The 19,372-nt window shown below is 41.9% G+C and overlaps 1 protein-coding gene across 4 annotated transcripts; it reads left to right on the top strand.

Moving 5' to 3' along the window:
- Positions 1 to 557: 557 nt before the first annotated feature.
- Positions 558 to 18,014, top strand: engl (endoglin, like). Of its 4 annotated transcripts, none has more exons than XM_075454212.1 (16): positions 558 to 769; positions 1,435 to 1,541; positions 1,828 to 2,000; positions 4,256 to 4,393; positions 4,510 to 4,684; positions 5,003 to 5,174; positions 5,272 to 5,416; positions 5,715 to 5,907; positions 7,186 to 7,343; positions 7,976 to 8,131; positions 9,379 to 9,459; positions 9,567 to 9,824; positions 9,906 to 10,382; positions 11,303 to 11,444; positions 11,519 to 11,620; positions 11,788 to 18,014. In XM_075454212.1, the coding sequence occupies exons 2-16, from the start codon at positions 1,436 to 1,438 to the stop codon at positions 11,895 to 11,897; spliced, it is 2,586 nt and encodes an 861-aa protein (XP_075310327.1). In that variant the 5' UTR covers positions 558 to 769; position 1,435; the 3' UTR covers positions 11,898 to 18,014. The 4 variants fall into 4 exon arrangements, with proteins under 4 accessions (XP_075310327.1, XP_075310328.1, XP_075310329.1 ...); XM_075454213.1 differs by lacking the exon at positions 558 to 769 and adding an exon at positions 855 to 1,136 and having other exon boundaries at positions 16,423 to 18,014; XM_075454214.1 differs by lacking the exon at positions 558 to 769 and adding an exon at positions 855 to 1,136 and having other exon boundaries at positions 11,751 to 11,837.
- Positions 18,015 to 19,372: the final 1,358 nt, after the last annotated feature.

Below are 19,372 nucleotides of genomic sequence, written 5' to 3'. Positions count from 1 at the left end.
AAAGAGTGTTTGATTGGCAACACCTGGCTTCTCCCGGCCCCTCTTATTTCTTATGGACGCAGGAAGGGTGCACTTAGTTTTGATTTTGGCTTCATTTTTGCTCAATAAACAATGACACAGTGGGGAAAAAAAATCATGTTCTGTTTGTCCTTTAATGTTACTGCCGTATTTGCCAACTTTGAAGAGTCAGGTGACACTGATACAGCGCGACTTTCTAAAGAAGAATGAAGGTGCACACTCTTTTTGCAAGGTCTGCCCACTCTGCACTCCCTCCCCGCTCCCTCAATCACCTTCCAGTCAAACTCAGAGTTCACCCTCCTCCTTCTCTCCTTTCCCCTCCTCTCTCCCTCTGGTCCTCCCTCCTGTTGCCATCTATGCTCGGAGACGTTTGCAAAGCCTTTTATTCGTCCCCTTGCCTTTTTCTCTCTCCACTCTGTCACACCATCCCGCAGTCCCTCCCATACTGCCCCTTTAAAGCGTGCCTTTATAAGCGCTTCACCCCTTCAGTCCAACTCTGTGTGTGCAATTAATTTCTTTTAAGAATTTTTTTGTATGCTACAAGTCGCACATCAGCCCACTTACCTGCTGCCACGCGGAGCTGGGATTCTCATTCAGCTCAGAAGATGTAAACACGTGTGTCTGTGAGCGTGCGGCTGCGTGCGCGTTTAGGAAATGAGGGGGGCGTGTGTAGAGCTGAAGATACAGCCCATTCCTCACAGCCACAGTACCAACAGCTGGGCCGGCAGTCAGCCTCTGTGCATCGCCGCAGGTGAGTTGGACACATGTTCCCTCCGAATCAGTATCTGCCGAGGAAGAGGAGCTTCAGCAGCCCCGGAACATCCTTTTAGACAGGACGGAAATAGTCTAAAACGAGTTGGCTGGCGCTTTCTTTCACGGAGTTGATACAGTTACTTTAATTATAGCCATGCAGAAAAGAATATTTGAAAAAAAAAAAAGTTTGGGTATAGAATGGAAAAGTCTCGTTGTCCTGTCTTGTGCTTCAGATCATGCAGTGCGTATTTTAAATGTTTGTGTTCCACCTCTGCGTGAATTCCGATCGAATATGTCGTGAGCTGTAAAATATTTAAGACGGATATTCAAATAGAAAAGGACCTCAAAGCATTGTGGATTATGAGGTGCTTTTTTCTTTTCTTTTCTTTCTGCAATCAGATTTTTCTTAACCCATTCAGGGTTCGTTTAAATAAAATGTAAAGATGATTCATTTACCGTCATATCACAAACAAAGGCACCACATTTTGACTTTGAGCGAAGCTTGAGATGTTTTCAAGTAAATTTGTTGAGTTGTGTGACTACACCTGGTTAATTACCTTGTTGCACACGTGAGGCTGACATGCCCAAAGTGTTTTTTTTTTTTTGTGTGTATGTCCGTCAGAAATGTAGCTGACTGGGCAAATGTAACTTTTTTTTTTCTAGGATGTTGTCAGGCTCTCTGTCGCATCAGTCCAGTTTCACAATGCCTTCGCCGTCAGAGGTTCAATGGACGTTTTTCTGGCTTCTGTTGTTCTGCGAGAGACTGGCAGGTAATGTGAGACCGTTAGGATGCAGCGGGACCTGCAGTCTAAAATCCATTTGTCTTTGGATTAATAACAGTCGAAGGGAAGCTGTAAATGAACACAGTGATTCTCTGGGGAATGTTCCAGTCCTTACTGGCCTTAAAAAACAACAGACCTTCATAATGGAAGAAAAGATATGAGCCTGCAGGGTCAACCTCCCACATTACTCAAGTCATTTATCAATTGTCACAGTATGAATGTAAGCTTCTTTTTTTTCTTTTTTTTTTTCAAATATGTGCCCTGCCCTCCTCAGTTCAAGGTGTAGAAGTGAGATGCCCACTGTCGGGTCCGGTGGGGCCACAGCACCCTGTCCAGGGTCTGCTGGAGAGGTTTGAAGCAGGTCCAGGTTGTGCTGCAAGAGAGCGTGGGAACAAGGAGACTCATGTCGTTGCATTGAGAAGAGTGACAAACAGCCCTGAGAACAAGGTAACATATGTGGACTTTCACTTTGGAAAGATTATGGGAAAAAGTCCAGGCCCTCGACTATTCAAGGCACTGAAAAAAGAAAGTTACTGTCTTTTCATTGTCTCTGAACAAGAGGCGTTGTGATACACTAGTGTCAGTTACAATAACGACATTTAAAATAATTAAATATTACGCTTGCTGCTTAAATCTGAAGGTTCTTTGAATTCCCCGCCACCTGTGTTGTCCATAGGGCATTTCAGTTCAGTGATATTTTGTTTTCTTTATTGAAATAGCTAAAAAAGCGTTTGAATTTTGTGAGGGATCAGATCAATATTGCCATATTAAAGGGGAACTCCGGGGCATTTGAAGCGCAATCCCATTGCTAGAGGTTGTCAAATACTGATAGGAGGACACAGACAGGTGCAAATCGGCGCTCCCTGTGCGGCGATTGCGCTGTTTGCGCAGCCTGTCATGCGAGGCTAATACCTGGTGGCTAAGGGGCAAGTGCTAACCCTTCCACGTAAAACAACAACTTGCACACTGCAGAAACGTCACACCACTTTATAAACCATCCGACAATAAGGTCACAAGCCTTACCATCAAAACCATATGCATGGTTCTTACATTACTGGCATGGGGACGTTACAAAACAACTTTATAAACAGCATGTCACTTACCGGTTGTCGGTATGCTCGCGCATGTGAAAGCCCAAAAGAGTCAATGGACGATAATCCCATATACAAAACAATTATCTTCTCTAGAAAAACTGCGTTCAAGTATTTAAAACATTACAACAATACATGCCCAGTAATATTGTTGTAATGTTTTAAATATCATCCCACCCGTGCGTATTTAAGGGGCACGTGCACGAGGATAGTAAATTTGCATACTCCACGCCCTAAATTATACCATATAAGGCTGTGCTTCCTCGCTCCTGTGCCAGAAAAGGTTGAGTGTTGAGTCATGAGAATGGCATCAAGGCGCAAAAAGAACAACTTTATATAGTGCTACATATAACTGCAGTCTTTCCTGAAACAATATGATATCGCAAATATTCAAGAAAATTGAAGTTAATCCTAAAGAAAACCTTTGTCCATTTTCCTCCTGTGGATGTCCGCTGCAGTTGTTATTTTTCTTGTTTTTTTTCTTTATCAAGGTAGGAGCTCTAGTTTCAGGTTAGGACAACTACTTCTTCTATTGAATTCAAACCATGAACAACATAGCCCATACCACCACACTCGCTTGAAATAATACTGCCTGGTTTATTCATTTCAAACCAATGGAAAAGTGTCTGAATCACATTTCTTTTTTGCAGCGTTTCAAAATTTTGTTTTAGATTTGCTTTTCTAGTGAATGGAAACCAAGCTAGTGAGTTTTAGCAGTGTTGTGACCATGGACTATTGATAAAGGGGGGACATCTCATGTGGGTCTGAAAAGTCAAGCCACACCACAAAGGTCTTCTTTCAATTGTGCAATAGGATACTATTTCTGCGGTCATTCAGAAGTCCAATTGTATAAAAGTCTGAAAGGAAATCTTAGTTTATTTATGATCTCAGTGAACATTTTCCTAATGAGTTCATAGTCTTAATTACTACATTTAACAGTTCGACATTATGTGAATTTTGATCGTCTTATTTTGAGTAAAATAGACAACATGATAGTGTAGGCTTTAAGTCATAGCTTGAGAAGTAGCTGTAACATTGCATGTGTGGTTTTCATGGTTCATAGTCAAATTTATCCATCACTCGTGTCCAGTTTTTAAAAAAAAAAACAGAAAACCAGGACAAAGAATGTTGAACCTTAGCCTCCAAATCTGTGAGCCACAAACCAATGAGTGAGGTCATTCAGTTTGCTAATCACAAAGTTTTCTCAGTGTCCACAGTGACAGTCGTACACCAGTGATGAGTCGCTGCCCTTTTATTATCGTATAAATGTCAAAAAATGACAAATGTGTTGAGGAAAACAGTAACTATATTGCAGAAATGTGAATGTGGTGAGAAAAAAAGTCGATAAAATGTTAAATGTTTCCAAAACCTCGTGATTTGGGAGTTGAAAAAAACAAAAAACATCTCACAAAATACAAAGACTACAAACAACAACATGTAATAATAATTTATTTTGTGAATTAATTTGGTTACATTTTTTACTTGTGTAATAAGTTTCTATTAGATGTGGTCTTATCATAGGATAAGTATACATAATTAATGTAATGTAACATATTTACATGGAGGAATGGCTTCATGGATTTGCTACACCTTTTTCTCTCCTGTCCGCAGGTGACGGTGTTGCTGAAGCCCTTGTCTCTGTCCACTACTCTTCTCAGACCCGTCCACCTGGTGCTCAGCTCCAAACTCCCAGTCACCTGGTTACTGAAGGCTGAACGGTTGCCCCACGACCTCCCAGTCTTGGTTCAGGTCAGTCCGAGGGTGCAGAAGAGAGGATTTCTGACACCCCTTGATGTCGGTATGAGTTCTCATTGAAGTGATGGTTCATTTTAATCATCTGCTGTGTTTTTATCTTCATCTGGTAGCTGTCTGCAAAATCCAGCGTAGAGTCGCACACTCTACCTTTGCATGTCCAGAGGGTTCATTCATTACCTATACACCCCCTTGCACTGCACCGCTGGGCTCTAAAACACCATGGCAACCTGTCTTCTCTGACACACACAACACATGGCAATCGTGTCTACATTCGTCTGGGCGAGGGTGAGCCATCAAGAGACTATATTCTGACGAGGATCTTTTTCTTTTCTTTTTTTTTAATTTGAAGTTTTATTCACATTTTTAAATATATAAATACTTACTTCTTATTGCTTGTGGGTAAAAATGGTTAACCTGAACATTGGCACAGTTGAATAATGCTCCGGGGCTACATTCAGGTCACGTTATCTCATCTTGTCTTAGTCATTTTCCTTCTCTGTTTCAACAGACCTAAACTTAGGCTGAAGTCAGACGGACTGTTAAGAAAGATCTTGTGAAAGTAACTTCCAGTTTTGGAAAAATCTCTTGTCTCTTGAATCTCAGATCCAACCCTGCCCGCCATGTGCCAGCTGCAGTCCACGTTTCTGTCTCACAATTACATGACCTCTGACCTGCAGCAACAGGCAGTTCAGGGCTGCGCTCACACCCCAGACAGTGGGGAAAGCCCTGAAGTCCATGTAATCAAGCTCCATTCAGCAGGTTCGGGGCTCTGTGGGTGAGAACGTGCAGCCTCTGGGTCCTGACTAATGAATCAATGACTGTTATATGTGCATGGGAACGTAAACTCTGTTTTCATACTCCGTCTCTTCCAGCTGTCTGCAGGTCAAGGTGACTGTCTCTCTTGTGCCCCCGGTGGCCAGTGCAAGGGCACATAAGATTGTGCTGATTCTCAGCAGCTCGGTGCCAGTCAGCTGGGATATTAGTGCTCACGGTGTCCGGGGTTGCATCCGTGTTCACGTATGGGTCACATCTCTCGTTTCCAGATACCTGTTAAAGAATTTATTTGATATATGTGGCAAACAGCTTTTTGACGGTTTTGTTTGGCCTTTTTTTAGTTTTTTTTCCCCCCCTTAAGATACAGTTCAGTCAGCTCAGTTCAGTCACTCTGAACCACCATCTTCAACCACTGAATCAGCATTATTTTGATTCCTGATTGGCAAACAACATATTTGTTTTTCCCATGAATCCATCTTTTTTGCTTGACTTGAATACACTTAGATTATGTGCTCCATGTGTCTTCTGTCTTTCCCCACAGTCCTCCAACACGGTGTCCTCTCCCCATCCACCTGAGCTTAATCTTACCCTGTCCAGCAAACTTGACTCTGGCCTATCAACCAAATCTGATCTTCTTTTCTGGACCGATGAGAGGGGCTACAACAAGGTGACCTCATACACGGAAGCACAGCTGGCCAATCACTTTGTGATCCAGCTGGCTGAAGGCGGGACAGGTCAGGACACCTATGTGTCTCTTGTGTTTGTCTTTGTGTGAAGGAACTGAGCATTTCCTTTTTTATTTCCTTTGATCCAGCTTGTTTATTTGATCAATAAAAATATTTTTAGGGCTGGGCGAGTTAACTCGTTATCGTCGCGTTAACTCGTTAATTATTAACGCCGATAAATATTTTATCACGCATTAACGCAGTTTTTTATTTTTAATTGTTTTTTGGGGCTTTTGTGCCTTTAATGGATAGGAAAGTTCAGAGAGACAGGAAGCAGGGGCCAGAGAGAGGGGGAACAACACGCAGTACAGGGCCGTCCGATGCAGGACTCGAACCGGGGCCAGCTGCAGCAAGGACTATAGCCTCTTGTACATGGGAAGCCTGCTCAACCCACTAGGCCACAGACCTGTGGCTGACAACTGTTTTATGATTTATTTTATTATTGTAGAAGTCTGTTGCTCACAGGCTTTCATTTTGTAAAAGTCTGTTGCTGTCTGCTGCGGAACCAGAAATTAAAGTAATTGGCGGATCCACCAAACATGGAGAAGGGTACGGAACTTTTACTCGGCCATTTTCATTTTAAAGTTCTTCCAGACGGCGGAGTCGACAGAACCAAAGTCATCTGTAAACACAGCCAAGTTGAATTGTCTTATCACCGTAGTAGTTCCAGTCTAAAATATCACTTAAAGGCAAAACACACAACTGATAGCAGCAAGTCATTCAAGGAAACAGACAGTGGACCGAGGCTTCTACATAAAAACTACAGAAAGATGCTGATGTTAAAAGTGTGTTTGCACAACAAATGTTATGGCACTTTCATTCATATGGCAGCACATTTAAAATAAAACTAAATGCTAAAAGCTATACACTACTTTTGAATTCAATTTTGGATTTTGCGTACAAAGGCAATTAAGCGTGATTAATCAGGGAAATCATGTGATTAATTAGATTAAAAATTTTAATTGTTGCCCAGCCCTAATTTTTTTATTTGTTTGGCCCTCTGTCCCTCGATAGTTGGATACTAAGAAAATGACACTGATGGCAGTGTCAAGCTGGTACTAGCTCTTAGCTGCTAACAGCTATATTCTTTTCTATTCTATTTAGCTGAATGAGGTGCAGAATGTCTGTGAGGTAACCTCAAGAAGGTAGTTTTTCCATTTCTACTGGAAGTTACTCCACTCAAGTAATTACTATAATCACGACTTTTGTACTCTAACTCAAGCGGTGACTGTGTTGACTTTAGGGCTGTATTGCTGTCTCTATGATCCCTCTTTGTTCCTACCACAGATGAGGTTGCACTGATGAATTCCCTGGTCATGAGGCCTGTCTGGGTGGAGGAGCGCAGGCTGAGGGAGTGGCTGAATACTGGAGAAGGACAGGAGAGTTTCATGGTCAGCTGTGAGGGCGGACTCCTCAGTGTGGCAGTGGACCAGCAAAGCCTGCAGGTGTTCATCATACCTAAGTGTTAAAGGCAGTGACAAATCCAAATAGTTAGCTAGCCGTTCACCTTATGTTAAGTAGTCTTAAATAAACAAACTATTGCAATTCCCTTAATTCTACAGGATGATTTTAGTTTTCCCGGGCCATCTCACTTTTTTTTTTCTACTGGCTCTCATTATTTAGCCCTTCAAAAGCGGTTTGAACCAGTTTATCTGGATGAAAAAGAACAACACCAAATTTGAAAAAGAAATTCACACCTGAAACCACATACATAGAGAGAAGAAAACTGCACTCCCCATCAGCAGTGAGATTTCTCAGCTCGATAAGATGGAGAGTGACAAATATCCACGATGAATAACTGCAGGATAATTAATTTACTGTCTGGTACCGGAATTATCTGATTATCAACTGTCTGGCATCAGATAAGTCTGGACCGTCCCAGGACACGGGCGGTTATCTGTCTGGTGCAGATAACCTTCTTGTTGTCTGTTTTTTATCTCTCAGACCAATCTTGTGGAAAGCAAAGCAGAAGTCTACACCTGAAAGCCAAGCTTAACCATCTTTAGCTTGATCATAGAAATGATTTGATCGGCTTTGTTCTGAAGTCAGATGTGATAACGCCAACTCTCTCCTCTAGAGCTTGTCAGTGCCAGTTGCTGCGGTGACTCTGCGGGATCCGAGATGCCAAGCTCTTTCCAACGGGAGCCATTTCCTGTTAGCGTTACCGGTCATTTTCTGCGGAACTGAGGCCATGCTTCTGGGAGAGCCCAGAGGGGTGCAGTACAAAAACATGGTGAGATAAGAACATTTGGACTGAAAGCGCTAAGGGCCACAGAAAAATGACTGGGGTGAGAGGAGGTTTGAAAATAAGCAACTAGCAAAAACAGAATGATTCTCAACTTCCCAGAATGTGTCTTTCATGTTTCAGCTCAAAATGCCACATTTATCCTACAGTCTGTTGGGTACACCCATGTTTTACTGTCCTAAGTCTAACAGTTTATCATTTGCTGGTGATTGAAGATGTGTGAAGCATAAAATTATGAATCCAAATAAGTTAGGTGTGTCTGAGGGTCATGCTCCCTCAGAGAGAATTTGTCAACAAAGATGCGTTGATCAAATCCAAAATGGTAGTGTTGATTAAGAAGAAAACCTCCTAGCACAGTCTGATTGGGATTGAGTCTAAAATACAAGTTGATGGTTTAGATGAAGCTATTGTTACTGTTAGCTCGGAGAGTGAGCTAGACGAGAAAGAAGCTTCAAAAGGTTCTTGCACGGTAATTTATTACCTTTATTGTACAAGTGGTGGGGGGAAAAAAAATATGTGGTGCGTGATGAGGGATTTTAAATTGTGGTATCTTGATGTTGTCCTTGTGTGGCTCGTGGCCAATGTCATCATGACCAGAACATGTGTTAAACCCCTAAAATTGGGTCTCTGCATGGAGGCAAAATTAAGTGAGAAAAAAAAATCTTAGTTCAGAGGCAGGAAATTGGAAGGAAGGAAGGAGGATTTCACATTGGGTAAACTTGAGGGGCACAAGGGTAATGTTTTGAAAAAAACACATGTCAGGACATAACGAAATATCCCCTGGTCCTTACCAGGTCTTACAAATGAGGTAAACACGACCTCGGGTGAATAGTGAAAATATGAAATATTAAATTAGACAGGGTATGAAATCATTGCTAACATTTCTTTTTGTTTTGTTTTTGCAAATGGATGAAAAGTGCCGTGTCAACATACATTAAATCTAAAAATGGGAGGGGAGATCAGCTTTGTGCACAGGGATATAGATTCAGGATGACTGAGTTTTAGGCATCTGGCCCCCAGATGTTATTTTTGAATAGTTTTACCTGAGAGAAACATGTAAACAGAAAACAGTAGTGAATCTTAAACTACTGCTGAGATAGAAAGTTGTGGATGAGGCATCACCATTAGCAATATATACTGCCTATAGTTCTGAGAGTATTTGTTATGTTTAGCCTGTATTCCTCAACTTCCACAGATGTAATTGCTCTGTTTTGTTCGTGGTTCTCTCCGTCTAGGTGTTACTTTGGAGAGACGAGCCCCAGACAGCCGCGTCACTCGGTGAGACGGAAAAGTCTGAACGTCCACTCAGCATACACGTGAGATATCTTCGTGTTTGCACGTATTCATCTTATCCATCGAATGTTCTCCATTTACTATTTGATAATCTTCACCTGTAATCCCTTTTTTTTTGTCCCCCTTTCAGATTAGCTGCTTTGTTGCCATACCCCTACGTCCTGCTGATGATGATGATAATGTGACCCTTCCTCTAAGCCTTCCTCTAGAACGGTTCCCAAGGGGGTTAGAACAAGGTCCCGAGCCTGGTCCAGGACTTAGCCACCTACCAACTCCCAGGCACAATTCTGGGCCTGCTCTTCTCTTGAATCTTTTTGTCACCGAGAGCTACGACCAGACACGGATCGGGCCCTGTGTCATCTCTGCTAACCATCGTGTCTATGTTGAGGTCTGTGTTTAAGATCTTCATGTCTCTAAACTCAAATATAATGTTTCCTTCACCAAAGTTTCAATATCTGTTCTACTGCAGATTTCAGCCAAAGCGCCCCTCGCAGATGTCGTGCAAGTGAAGTCGTGTTTTGTGTCCCCTGTGTCTGACCCCAAGAAATTCCCTTTCTGGACCGTGATAAGCAACGGCTGCTCCTCAGACCCGTCCCTGACCATCGTTGCAAAGAAAAAAGTTGAACGGGAGGAAGGGACTGAAGGTGATGGTGAGCCGGAAGCGGCGGAAGGACTGCATAGAGGCAGAAATGATCGCAAAGAAAGAAAAGGCGCAAGAATACACGAGAGTATCCCTAAGGTTGGGGGTGGTGGAGGAGAACAGCCCTTAAGGTTCAGTTTCGTCCTACATGCAGTTTTTAATGACTCCGTGCAGTTCCTTCACTGCAGCGTCCTTCTGTGTCTGTCTGGCTCGACAAGAGGGCAACCCATAAAGGAAGCAGTCAAGAATCGCTGCCAAAGCGGGATACATATCCCTCCACTTGTATCTAGATCACCCAATACTCAGGTGAAGCAACTCATACACAACTATTTCAACATGCCATAGCTGTAAACCCGTCCAAAATGAAGCAGTTTTTTGACATTGAAACAAAGGATCGTTGTGATTTTGGAGCTCTGATTTTGTTCTTTCTTTATGTAAATTAGATTAGACAGTTGGTGCCAGCCTCATGTGTCAATGCTCCCTCAGTCGGGTCACATGCCACTGAGAGGATCGGATAATTGGCTAAATTACAATAAGAATGAGTTGAGCAAGGGTAACTATCCTTGGATATATGGCGGTGAATGAATCAAATCAAACTCAGGCATTCGAGAAAATGGCGAATGAAGAGCAAGATGAAGCTACGTCCCTCTACATCTCATTTGTGATGAGCTGTTTATTGCACAAACGTGATGCACAACGGAGCATTCTCCATCGCGTTGTTTGTTTGTTTCCGACGGCGACAACAACAGTAATATCGTCTCTTCCGACTTCCGGTTCACGACCCCGGGAAAAAATCTCGAGCATGCGCTGAACGCAGAGTCTAATTCACCACGTGCTTCACCCGGCTGCAAACACATTTAATTTGACTTTCAACCGAGTTATCTCGCGGTCTTAATCCGATCGCGAGTAATCCGATCCGATCCAATTTCTTGTCAGATTCGGGTGTCTACATGCACTTAATAACTCAATCTTATTGTAACTTAGCCAATTATCCGATCCTTTCAGTGCCATGTGACCCCACTGACTGAGAATACTGGGATCAGGAGGTGGTCATCTAAGTCAGCGAAATAGTTCATTTGATGGCAGACCGATTATGTAGAAATAATTGTGAAAAATTGTGAAAACGCTGAACAGAATTTTCTTGTTCCGCAACACTTCATCTGCTGTTGTCATGGCACTACAAGGCGGTAAGGACCCAACTCACAGACTTTCTCTTGTATCCCCAGTGTGAGATCAGAAACCTCTACAGACCCATGGTGGTCACCCATCCCATTAGTTCACTGGCAGCCAAAACGCGGCGCCTTGCTGGCGAAGAAAACAGGATACAAAGTATTCCTCCAGTGGCCAGTCCAGACCCAGAACTGAGCAGTGAGTATAATTCAAATAAATCATTTTTCTCTGCCGCGGTTTAACTTACATCATCACACTCTGTCTGTCTTTAGGCCCAATGCTGCAGACAGGACTGGTGATAGGAATCGCCTTTGCAGCTTTTGCGATTGGTGTCAGTTTGATGGGGGCGTTGTGGTGCATCTATAATTATACAGGTAATGAGATGAGCTGACAACATCTGTAGATCTGTATAGATACTATATACATTTGTCATGTATTGATATATGTATACATGTATTGGTTTTTCCAGCATGTCAGTGAGGGTGCTACATTTTTCCTGTGTAGAATTATAGAACGACAGTATATGTGGATTCTTTTGAAGGGGGACGCCGTGTGTTTCTCAGAGAGGGTTACTTAACAGACCAGACTCACGGAGGCCAAAACATCGGGAATCCACCCTCCCTATCGAATGAGGCCTCCGACTTAGTGTAGAGGTAACACCCGATGACCAAGAGGACTGAAAAAGGAATCGCCGAATGAACACTGACGTCCTATGTAATAAGCCGTTGTAACCACATGTAAAAGTTTGGCAAGCTCATGCTTGTTTACTGATTAAATTATCACCAGTGCATCATCCCTGTTGGAAAAAATGATGGGACCGTTAGTGCAAAATTTCAGTCTGATAGTTTTTTGGGGGAATTATGACGTGAGTCCAGAATGCTGCTGTTTTCAAATCCTCTTAATCTTGAACACCCGTGTATGTTTTTGGGAATCATCTTTGAAGGTGGAGTCATCAAGGCTTTCTGTTTGATGGCTGATAAATGTCCAGTTGATTATCTGAACATGCTGACACAGCACAAATCTGTCTGAATATGTATTTTTATGTGGCATAGATACACACTTACAGAAATATCCCGTCGCGACTGTTAACAAATAATTTGGCTTGTGATCCAGCATAGGGGGACCTGGTATCACTTTGACCTAATGCATGCGCTGGTAATCTCAGTAAAAGAAGCTAATGTTATATGTGCTATGTTGCTTCTAAAGTGGAAAAAACTAAACAGCAGCCACATCACCAACTAAACGAAGAAGCGTTTGGAAGCATTTTGGATTTTTACATAATAAATGGTATAGTAACAAACAAAGAAAAGCTGTTAACTGGCTTTGTACTATCCATCTGTCTTATGGTATGATAGGAGTAGCCTGACTACGTCATACTCACGATTCTAGTCAGAATGTGAGTCTGATACCGCTCGATAGAGATTTGAGTATGGGGCGTGTTTCAACCGAACCAGGAGAAAAAATGCCTTTTCGCTCAATTGGATAGACCTACAACCAATCAGAGCAACGTAGTATGTGACGTAGATTAAGCGACACACTTGGAAGGACGGTAAAAACATATTTTCTATCGATAAAAGCCTTTATCGCATTCCTCTGTTCGTCTTTCAAAATGAATGCAATGTGGAGATCCTGTAGAACAGACTCGATGGCAGAATCTACACACCCTAGCTCTCCATGTTTGTTTCAAACGAATTCAGACCAAGCGCTTTTTAGTGACGTAGTCGATAATGTACCTGTTGATCATCTGTCCATCATCGTATAAAGCCCGCCCTGGCAATCTGATTGGGTCGACTGTTTTGATGTCGAGCATAGAGATTTCCCAACTGAGCAGAGCCAGACCAAACTTCCTGACCAAAAAATTTATGGGCGGGGCTAAGTTCGGCTGGCACCCAGGCTATGATAGGAGTGCCACAAAAAGAAAATTAGTCAGCAATGTGGAAAAGATTAAGGAAAAATCCAAATCTATAAATTGTATTTTCTGAAAATCAATCAGTCATTGAAAATCCATAAAAAAATTCACATTTATGTTTTTACTGATTTCCCTGTTTATTTACCCTTTAAATTTCTCCATTCATTTCCTTTTTTTCTTTTTTCACAGATTTATTCTTTTTTTGTGCCATTCCTATAGTCCCAAAGTCTTCCTCTACAACATAACTAAACTCAGCCTCACATGACTACCTGCTATTCAGCACAGTCAACTACAGCAGGCCCTTTGCCAGAGGCTCATCAAAATGCCATCACTGATAGCAAGATTTTTAAGCAGAAATACGTGGCCTATCTGTTTTGTTTTGGAAGATGTGTTTCAGTCCAATTAGTCTCATTTAGACACACCACAGCTTCTAATTAATCTGAACTTAGACAAAACTGAGAATCTGAGATAATGAAAAGCTGCTTGCATTGTTTCCAGTCCTGAGTTGAACTCAAGATGTCGATTCTTAGGCTCTTAGTTTATTACAGTCATTCCTCTCTAACGGAACCTATTCCATCACCCACAATAACTTTTCTGGGTGAGTTGGGGCATGTTTCACTCAGCTGCACTAGACGTGGAAGCCAACTGATCCCAGTAGAATATCACAGTATGATATCCTTTTTACGATAAAGGCACCAAAATCTACTTAAATTCAATGGGCCTCATGCAAGATCCGTTCGTACGCACAGATTTGTTCTTAAATGGTGCGCACGAGTGATTTAAGAGAATTTACGCATTCACCAATCTTTTCGTATTTTACGTTTTCTTTCAGGTACGAACAGAATTTACAAGTGATCCAGAGCTGTCGTAGGAGTTTCGTAAAATAGACCGCTGTTATTCCAATCAAGTTTGCTTGACTAATGGATTGTATATTTAATTACTTTGAAGCAAACATAAATAAATATATACATTGTACCCCACAATGATGCTGACATTATTCTGTTTGACTTAAATTATGCACTAATAGAAGGTTAATTTGAATCTGTATAACAAGGTCAATGGGAAGCGTAACCAGCGGCTGACTTGCTACTTTTGGATGCCTTAGCGCGTCAGGCTCTTGGAAGAGACCGTGTAGATATCCTTGCGGAGACAGACGAATGGCTGACATCGCGATTAAGACTGCCAAGGACTGTGCTGCTGCAAAGATGCAGCTTGCTAGAGCCACAACTCCAGAGAAAAACACGCAGATCAAACCCAATTCTACCACACGTCCAGGTCCTCAGCACCCTTGGATTTTTGGCCACTGGAACCTTTCAGAGGGAGATTGGAGACAGATCGGGGGTGTCCCAGTCCTCTGTGAGTCGTGCGCTCCCCTTGGTCATCAAAACTCTCATCAGTTAATCACCCATGGTACATCAGATTCCCATACATCGCTGTCCAACAAGTCCAAATTAAGAGGGACTTTCATCCTGTGGCTGGACTGCCAATCATAATTGGAGCACGAGACACATATACGCATCAAAGCACCCGTGCTGTCATGGAGCGCACTGAACCAGCCCAGGCAGACCAGAAGGTGTGGTGCCAGAAGACCCCCCTCATGGACCACCCCATCAAAGAGCCATCATGATGAGGCAACAACTGATTGCACGGCTTTAGTTGCAGTCATCGAGCGCCTGCTCATGGCGAGATGTTTTTTTTTTTTTAAAGCTATTTTCATATTAAACCATTTCTTTCTTTTTATTTCATGACATTACGAACCACAGGTGACATTGAATTAACAGCACTCCTAATTGCTTCCCATTTTTTCATTTTAGTAGGTCCCGTAATTCCACTGCTGACATCGCTAAAAATGACAGATTTTCCTTTTTGGATCTCTGAAAGCAGAAATTCAATCTCAGAGCCCGTAAAGTTGTTCTTTTTGCTTCTTGATGCCATTCTCATAACTCAACACTCAACTTTTCCTGGCACAGGAGAGAGGAAGCACAGCCTTATATGGTATAATTTAGGGCGTGGAGTATGCAAATTTACTATCCTCGTGCACGTGAACTTAAATACGCACGGGTGGGATTCATCATTTACACAGGTCGTTTACACACTTTTTCCGAAGTTAAGAGCGTTTGTTGAATCTGACGTGGCGTGTTCGTGCAAGACCTTCGTACGAAAAAAGTACAAGAAATTTACAATAAAAATACGAAAATGTTCTTGCATGAGGCCCATTGATCCAAAGTCAGAGGTCAATCTAGCTTGGTTGATGATAATATTGGAAGTCCGTCTGGTCATTTGTTCAAATGGCTAAGGCTCTACAGTTAGAATTTGACTTTAACCTCTGTTCTTAAGTGTTGTAACCCTGATCTGAAAAATTAGATCATTTCTTTCAACTGTTGTCTCAGAAAAAGATATGCATGCAAGCCCTCTTTTGCTGTCTTTAGTTGCCTCCCTGCACTGGCTGATATTGTTTTTTACAGCTCACACCGAAAGCCTTGACTGACCTACATGCATACATCGGAGGTTTAATGACCTGGTATGTGCTCTTTTGGGCATAGACCTCCACAGATAAGAGTCCTGCTTATTATTTCCTGGTCACAGTTTGAATCTCAGGGGGATTACACCATTAAAGCCTCCACTTTGTGGAACTCTGCCCAGTAAACTCAGATAGACTAAGTCTCTAGCTACTTTAAAATTCTGAAAACAATCCTTTAGGTGAAACCCTTTGGCAATGCCTGACGTACAGTCAAAAAGTACAAAATTTTTCACTTCCAAGGTTGTAGGTACCCTATCTATCTCTAAAATCTGAACCAAAATCAAGAAGTCAGAGAGTACGTTGCAGCCAGGTGTTGCCAATGAAACGCTCTTGATTAATTGATCGCCGGCATTCTTTATAAAAGAAGAATTTGGGGCAGTTTGATGGTATAAAACCATGCTAAAGAGGACACTAACGATCTTAGAGAAGTAACTGTTGCTGTCCATCTCTCTGGGAAGGGTTAAAAGGCCATTTCCAAAGTAATTGGAATCCATCGCTCTACTGTGAGAAAGATTATTGTGGTGTCTTCCCAAGAATGGACATCCCCCCAAAAGTCAGACCATGCAATGCTCGTATGAACTGCAAAAAATCCAACAGCTACATCTTAGACTCTACAGGACTCAGTTAGCATGTTAAATGTTAAAGTTTTTGGAGAAAACATTTTAAGATTAAGATTATCAACAGAGCATGGCAGCATGACTTAGTTTTGCAAACTGAAGGGCTGATGATTTGGGCTTGTTTTGCAGCAACGGGACCTGAACTCCTTGAAATCTTTGAGTCCACCATGAACTCCTCCGAATAACAAAGTGTTCTATTGCCAAAGCTAAAGCTTGGAAACTGGGTCATCAACAGGACGATGATCCCAAACACAGCAGCAAATCTACAGCAGAATGTCTGACAAAGAAAAGAATCAAGGTGTTGAAATGGTCCAGCCAAAGTGCAGACCTCAACCTGGTTGAAATGCTGCGGTGGGACTTGAACAGCAAACAATGACTTTGAAATATGTCCACGCTTTGTTGTTTATCTGAGGTTGCATTTTTTATTTGTAAGACCTGGTAACATCCAGATCATTTTTTTAATGTTCTGCTATATAAACCTCAGAAAAAAAAAACAAAGAGTGCGTGGTGTCTTTGTCAAATGATGATATCCATATAACCGTTTTCATGATTTTCAGTTTTATAAATATTGACTTGATCCAACTCGCTCATTTTTTAATAAATTTGTAATATTTTTCATGAAAGGGTGATAAAATAAGCAGTGGCCTGAAAAGTATTTTCAGTACTGAACGGTATTTGTGTTGATTAAAGCAGTGGATTGACATTTGGTGACTAAAGAATAAATGATTTCATGAATTTATTTGCTTTCATGCTGTGATAGTTCAGCTGTGTTAAAGCTCTCTTTTTATGACACAAAAAACCATCCGAACGATGCCAACGAAACGCTTAGAATAACCAATCAAATCGATCAGAAACTTATCTACCACTTTGGCCTTTGTTCTGCATGAAGATGGTAGAACTGTAAATGTTACACCGGCGTGGTGGAACAGACAAAGACAAAGCTGCACATTTAAAATAAACTGTAGCGGTTTGTGGCATTGTCAGTTCCAGAAAATATGTCATCATTAGGCAAGCACCTGCAGATTTTAGCTCTGATATGCCAGATAAGTCTGAACAGTGTTGTTCTTTTATCTATCTCTCAGGATTTCCTCCTGCAAATCTGAAAGAGGAGAACTAGAACGCAGGTTCACCAACTTGTGTGTGTGTGTGTGTGTGTGTGTGTGTGTGTGTGTGTGTGTGTGTGTGTGTGAGAGAGTGAGAGAGAGCACAGCTGCGTGGAAATGTGTTTGTGTTTGTGTGTGCAGAGCCATTTTTGCACAGTTCTTATTGGTATTGTTGCTTGCTGTGCACCGGAGATGCAAGAGGCCTGAAAACAGCAGCAGTACTTTGTCGTCGCAGCCTTCTGTAAAACTTAATGTTTGATTCAGAGTGAAAGGTTGCTCTTTTTCAATGGTGCGAGCCACGTCATTTCAGAAGTAGCCGCAGATCATCACATTGAGAGACCCGTATCTACGTTCATCTATCTACATCTATGACATGTTTGGAGTGACTCAAACAAAAAGCACACCGCCGTCGCCTTTGTGATTCTTTTTCTTTTTTTGTTGTTTGACTGTGTGGTAAACAAAATGTATTAAAAGCTCAAAGACTTGCTCATGCATCTCAAATCCTTATGTTAGTTGGATAAGACGTCCTAATGTGTGAATTGTTGGATGTTATATTGATGTATTTGTTTGAAGCAGTAATAAATGATTTCCGGCCCCTCAGGGGCAGTGGAGCAGGTTGGGAGGATGTCGGCTGGATTTTTTTTTTTACACACCCTGCAAACACAGAGCAATACTAACTTGATGTTGCGTTGCCTTACACCTCGTGAGTGTGAGCTCAGCTCTCATTTCTCGTTTCAGTCCAGACTACAAATTGTGGTCTCGGTTACGTCCCAAATAAAATAGTTTTTGGAAGCTAAAAACTTCCACCGTGTTAACAATTTGAATGGGTATTCGGATATTTTTTTAAGAGGGGCTGTGTGATGTAGGTAGTTCATGTTTTACCTGCAGAAGACAATGCACAGAGCGCTCTCAGTTTGGAGAACCAGAGGAAAAATTCTGGCAGGGAAGCTAAGCTAACAGCTACTCAGACGGGGGGCACCAGTTGTTTTCTGCCTAAAACATCTCAGAGTTCCAAAATATTATAGAGAGCTCTAGTAAATATATATATGTAAATATTGTAAATCATTTTATACTGCACCACTTTTGCATCAGACTGTTGTTTACCTCCATTTTCTCAGCTTATGAACGTCTCCGCATCATTACTAGCACTGCAGCTCAGCACTGTATCCTGCAGCTGATCAGCTGGAACTGACAATTCCACAGATCTGAAAAGGCACAAACTCGTACAATCTTATCAGCTGCTGCAAATCTAATACGCAGCAGCAAGGCATCCAACAAGTCTGACTCGATTCCTGACAGACTCAGCTGGTCAGCTGCAGAATAAACGTGAAGCCGCAGAGCAACATGGATGTCGTTCTGTTGAGAAAACAGTGATTAAAGTCAACAACGGTGACGCAAAAGTGGCGTGTTGTAAATGATTTATAAGTTGTTTTAAGTGGAGAAATTCACTCTGGGCCACCTTTGAGGTAGCTTTTAGCTTTAGCTTCTGATTCTCCAAACTAAGAGCGCTCTGACCTCTGTCTGCTGCAGGTCAGACACTGACTACTCAGACAACTTATTATTCGTAGTACTTCACACTGAGAAGCCTTTTTTTTTTTAAATATCCCATATTTAAAAATAGTGACTGTTCAGAACTTTTAAAAGCTAACAATCCTATGAAAAATTGTATGACGCATAAGCTGAGCAGTGTGAAGGTGTGTTAGCATGAGCGACTTCTTTCACATTCCATTTTCTTTAGTGTGTAGTAGAATATGGTTTGGTGCAGTTTTATGATCTTTTTATGTGGTATCTATTGAACATGTTGTGGAAATGGTGCCCAAAAGTCATTTTCGCAAGGTCATTTCAAAATAGACCTCGGAAGAACATGCCGTGAATGTGCTGTCAGCAGTTATCTCAAGGAACAGGGCACAAAGGATACCTTCTTTGTTCAGCACATGGCGGGGCAGAGGACAAATGTCGAAAAAGTGTGAAGAAAA

The sequence above is a fragment of the Odontesthes bonariensis genome, chromosome 21, assembly GCF_027942865.1.
Source record: "Odontesthes bonariensis isolate fOdoBon6 chromosome 21, fOdoBon6.hap1, whole genome shotgun sequence".
Lineage (NCBI taxonomy): Eukaryota > Metazoa > Chordata > Actinopteri > Atheriniformes > Atherinopsidae > Odontesthes > Odontesthes bonariensis.
This window is presented reverse-complemented; position numbering and strand designations above follow the sequence as displayed.

Excerpts from the sequence above, each read along its gene's own strand:
- engl (XM_075454211.1), top strand. Across the intron at positions 9,825-9,905 it reads ACCATCGTGTCTATGTTGAG|ATTTCAGCCAAAGCGCCCCT; the intron begins GTCTGTGTTTAA and ends GTTCTACTGCAG. Across the intron at positions 11,621-11,787 it reads GTGCATCTATAATTATACAG|GGGGACGCCGTGTGTTTCTC; the intron begins GTAATGAGATGA and ends ATTCTTTTGAAG.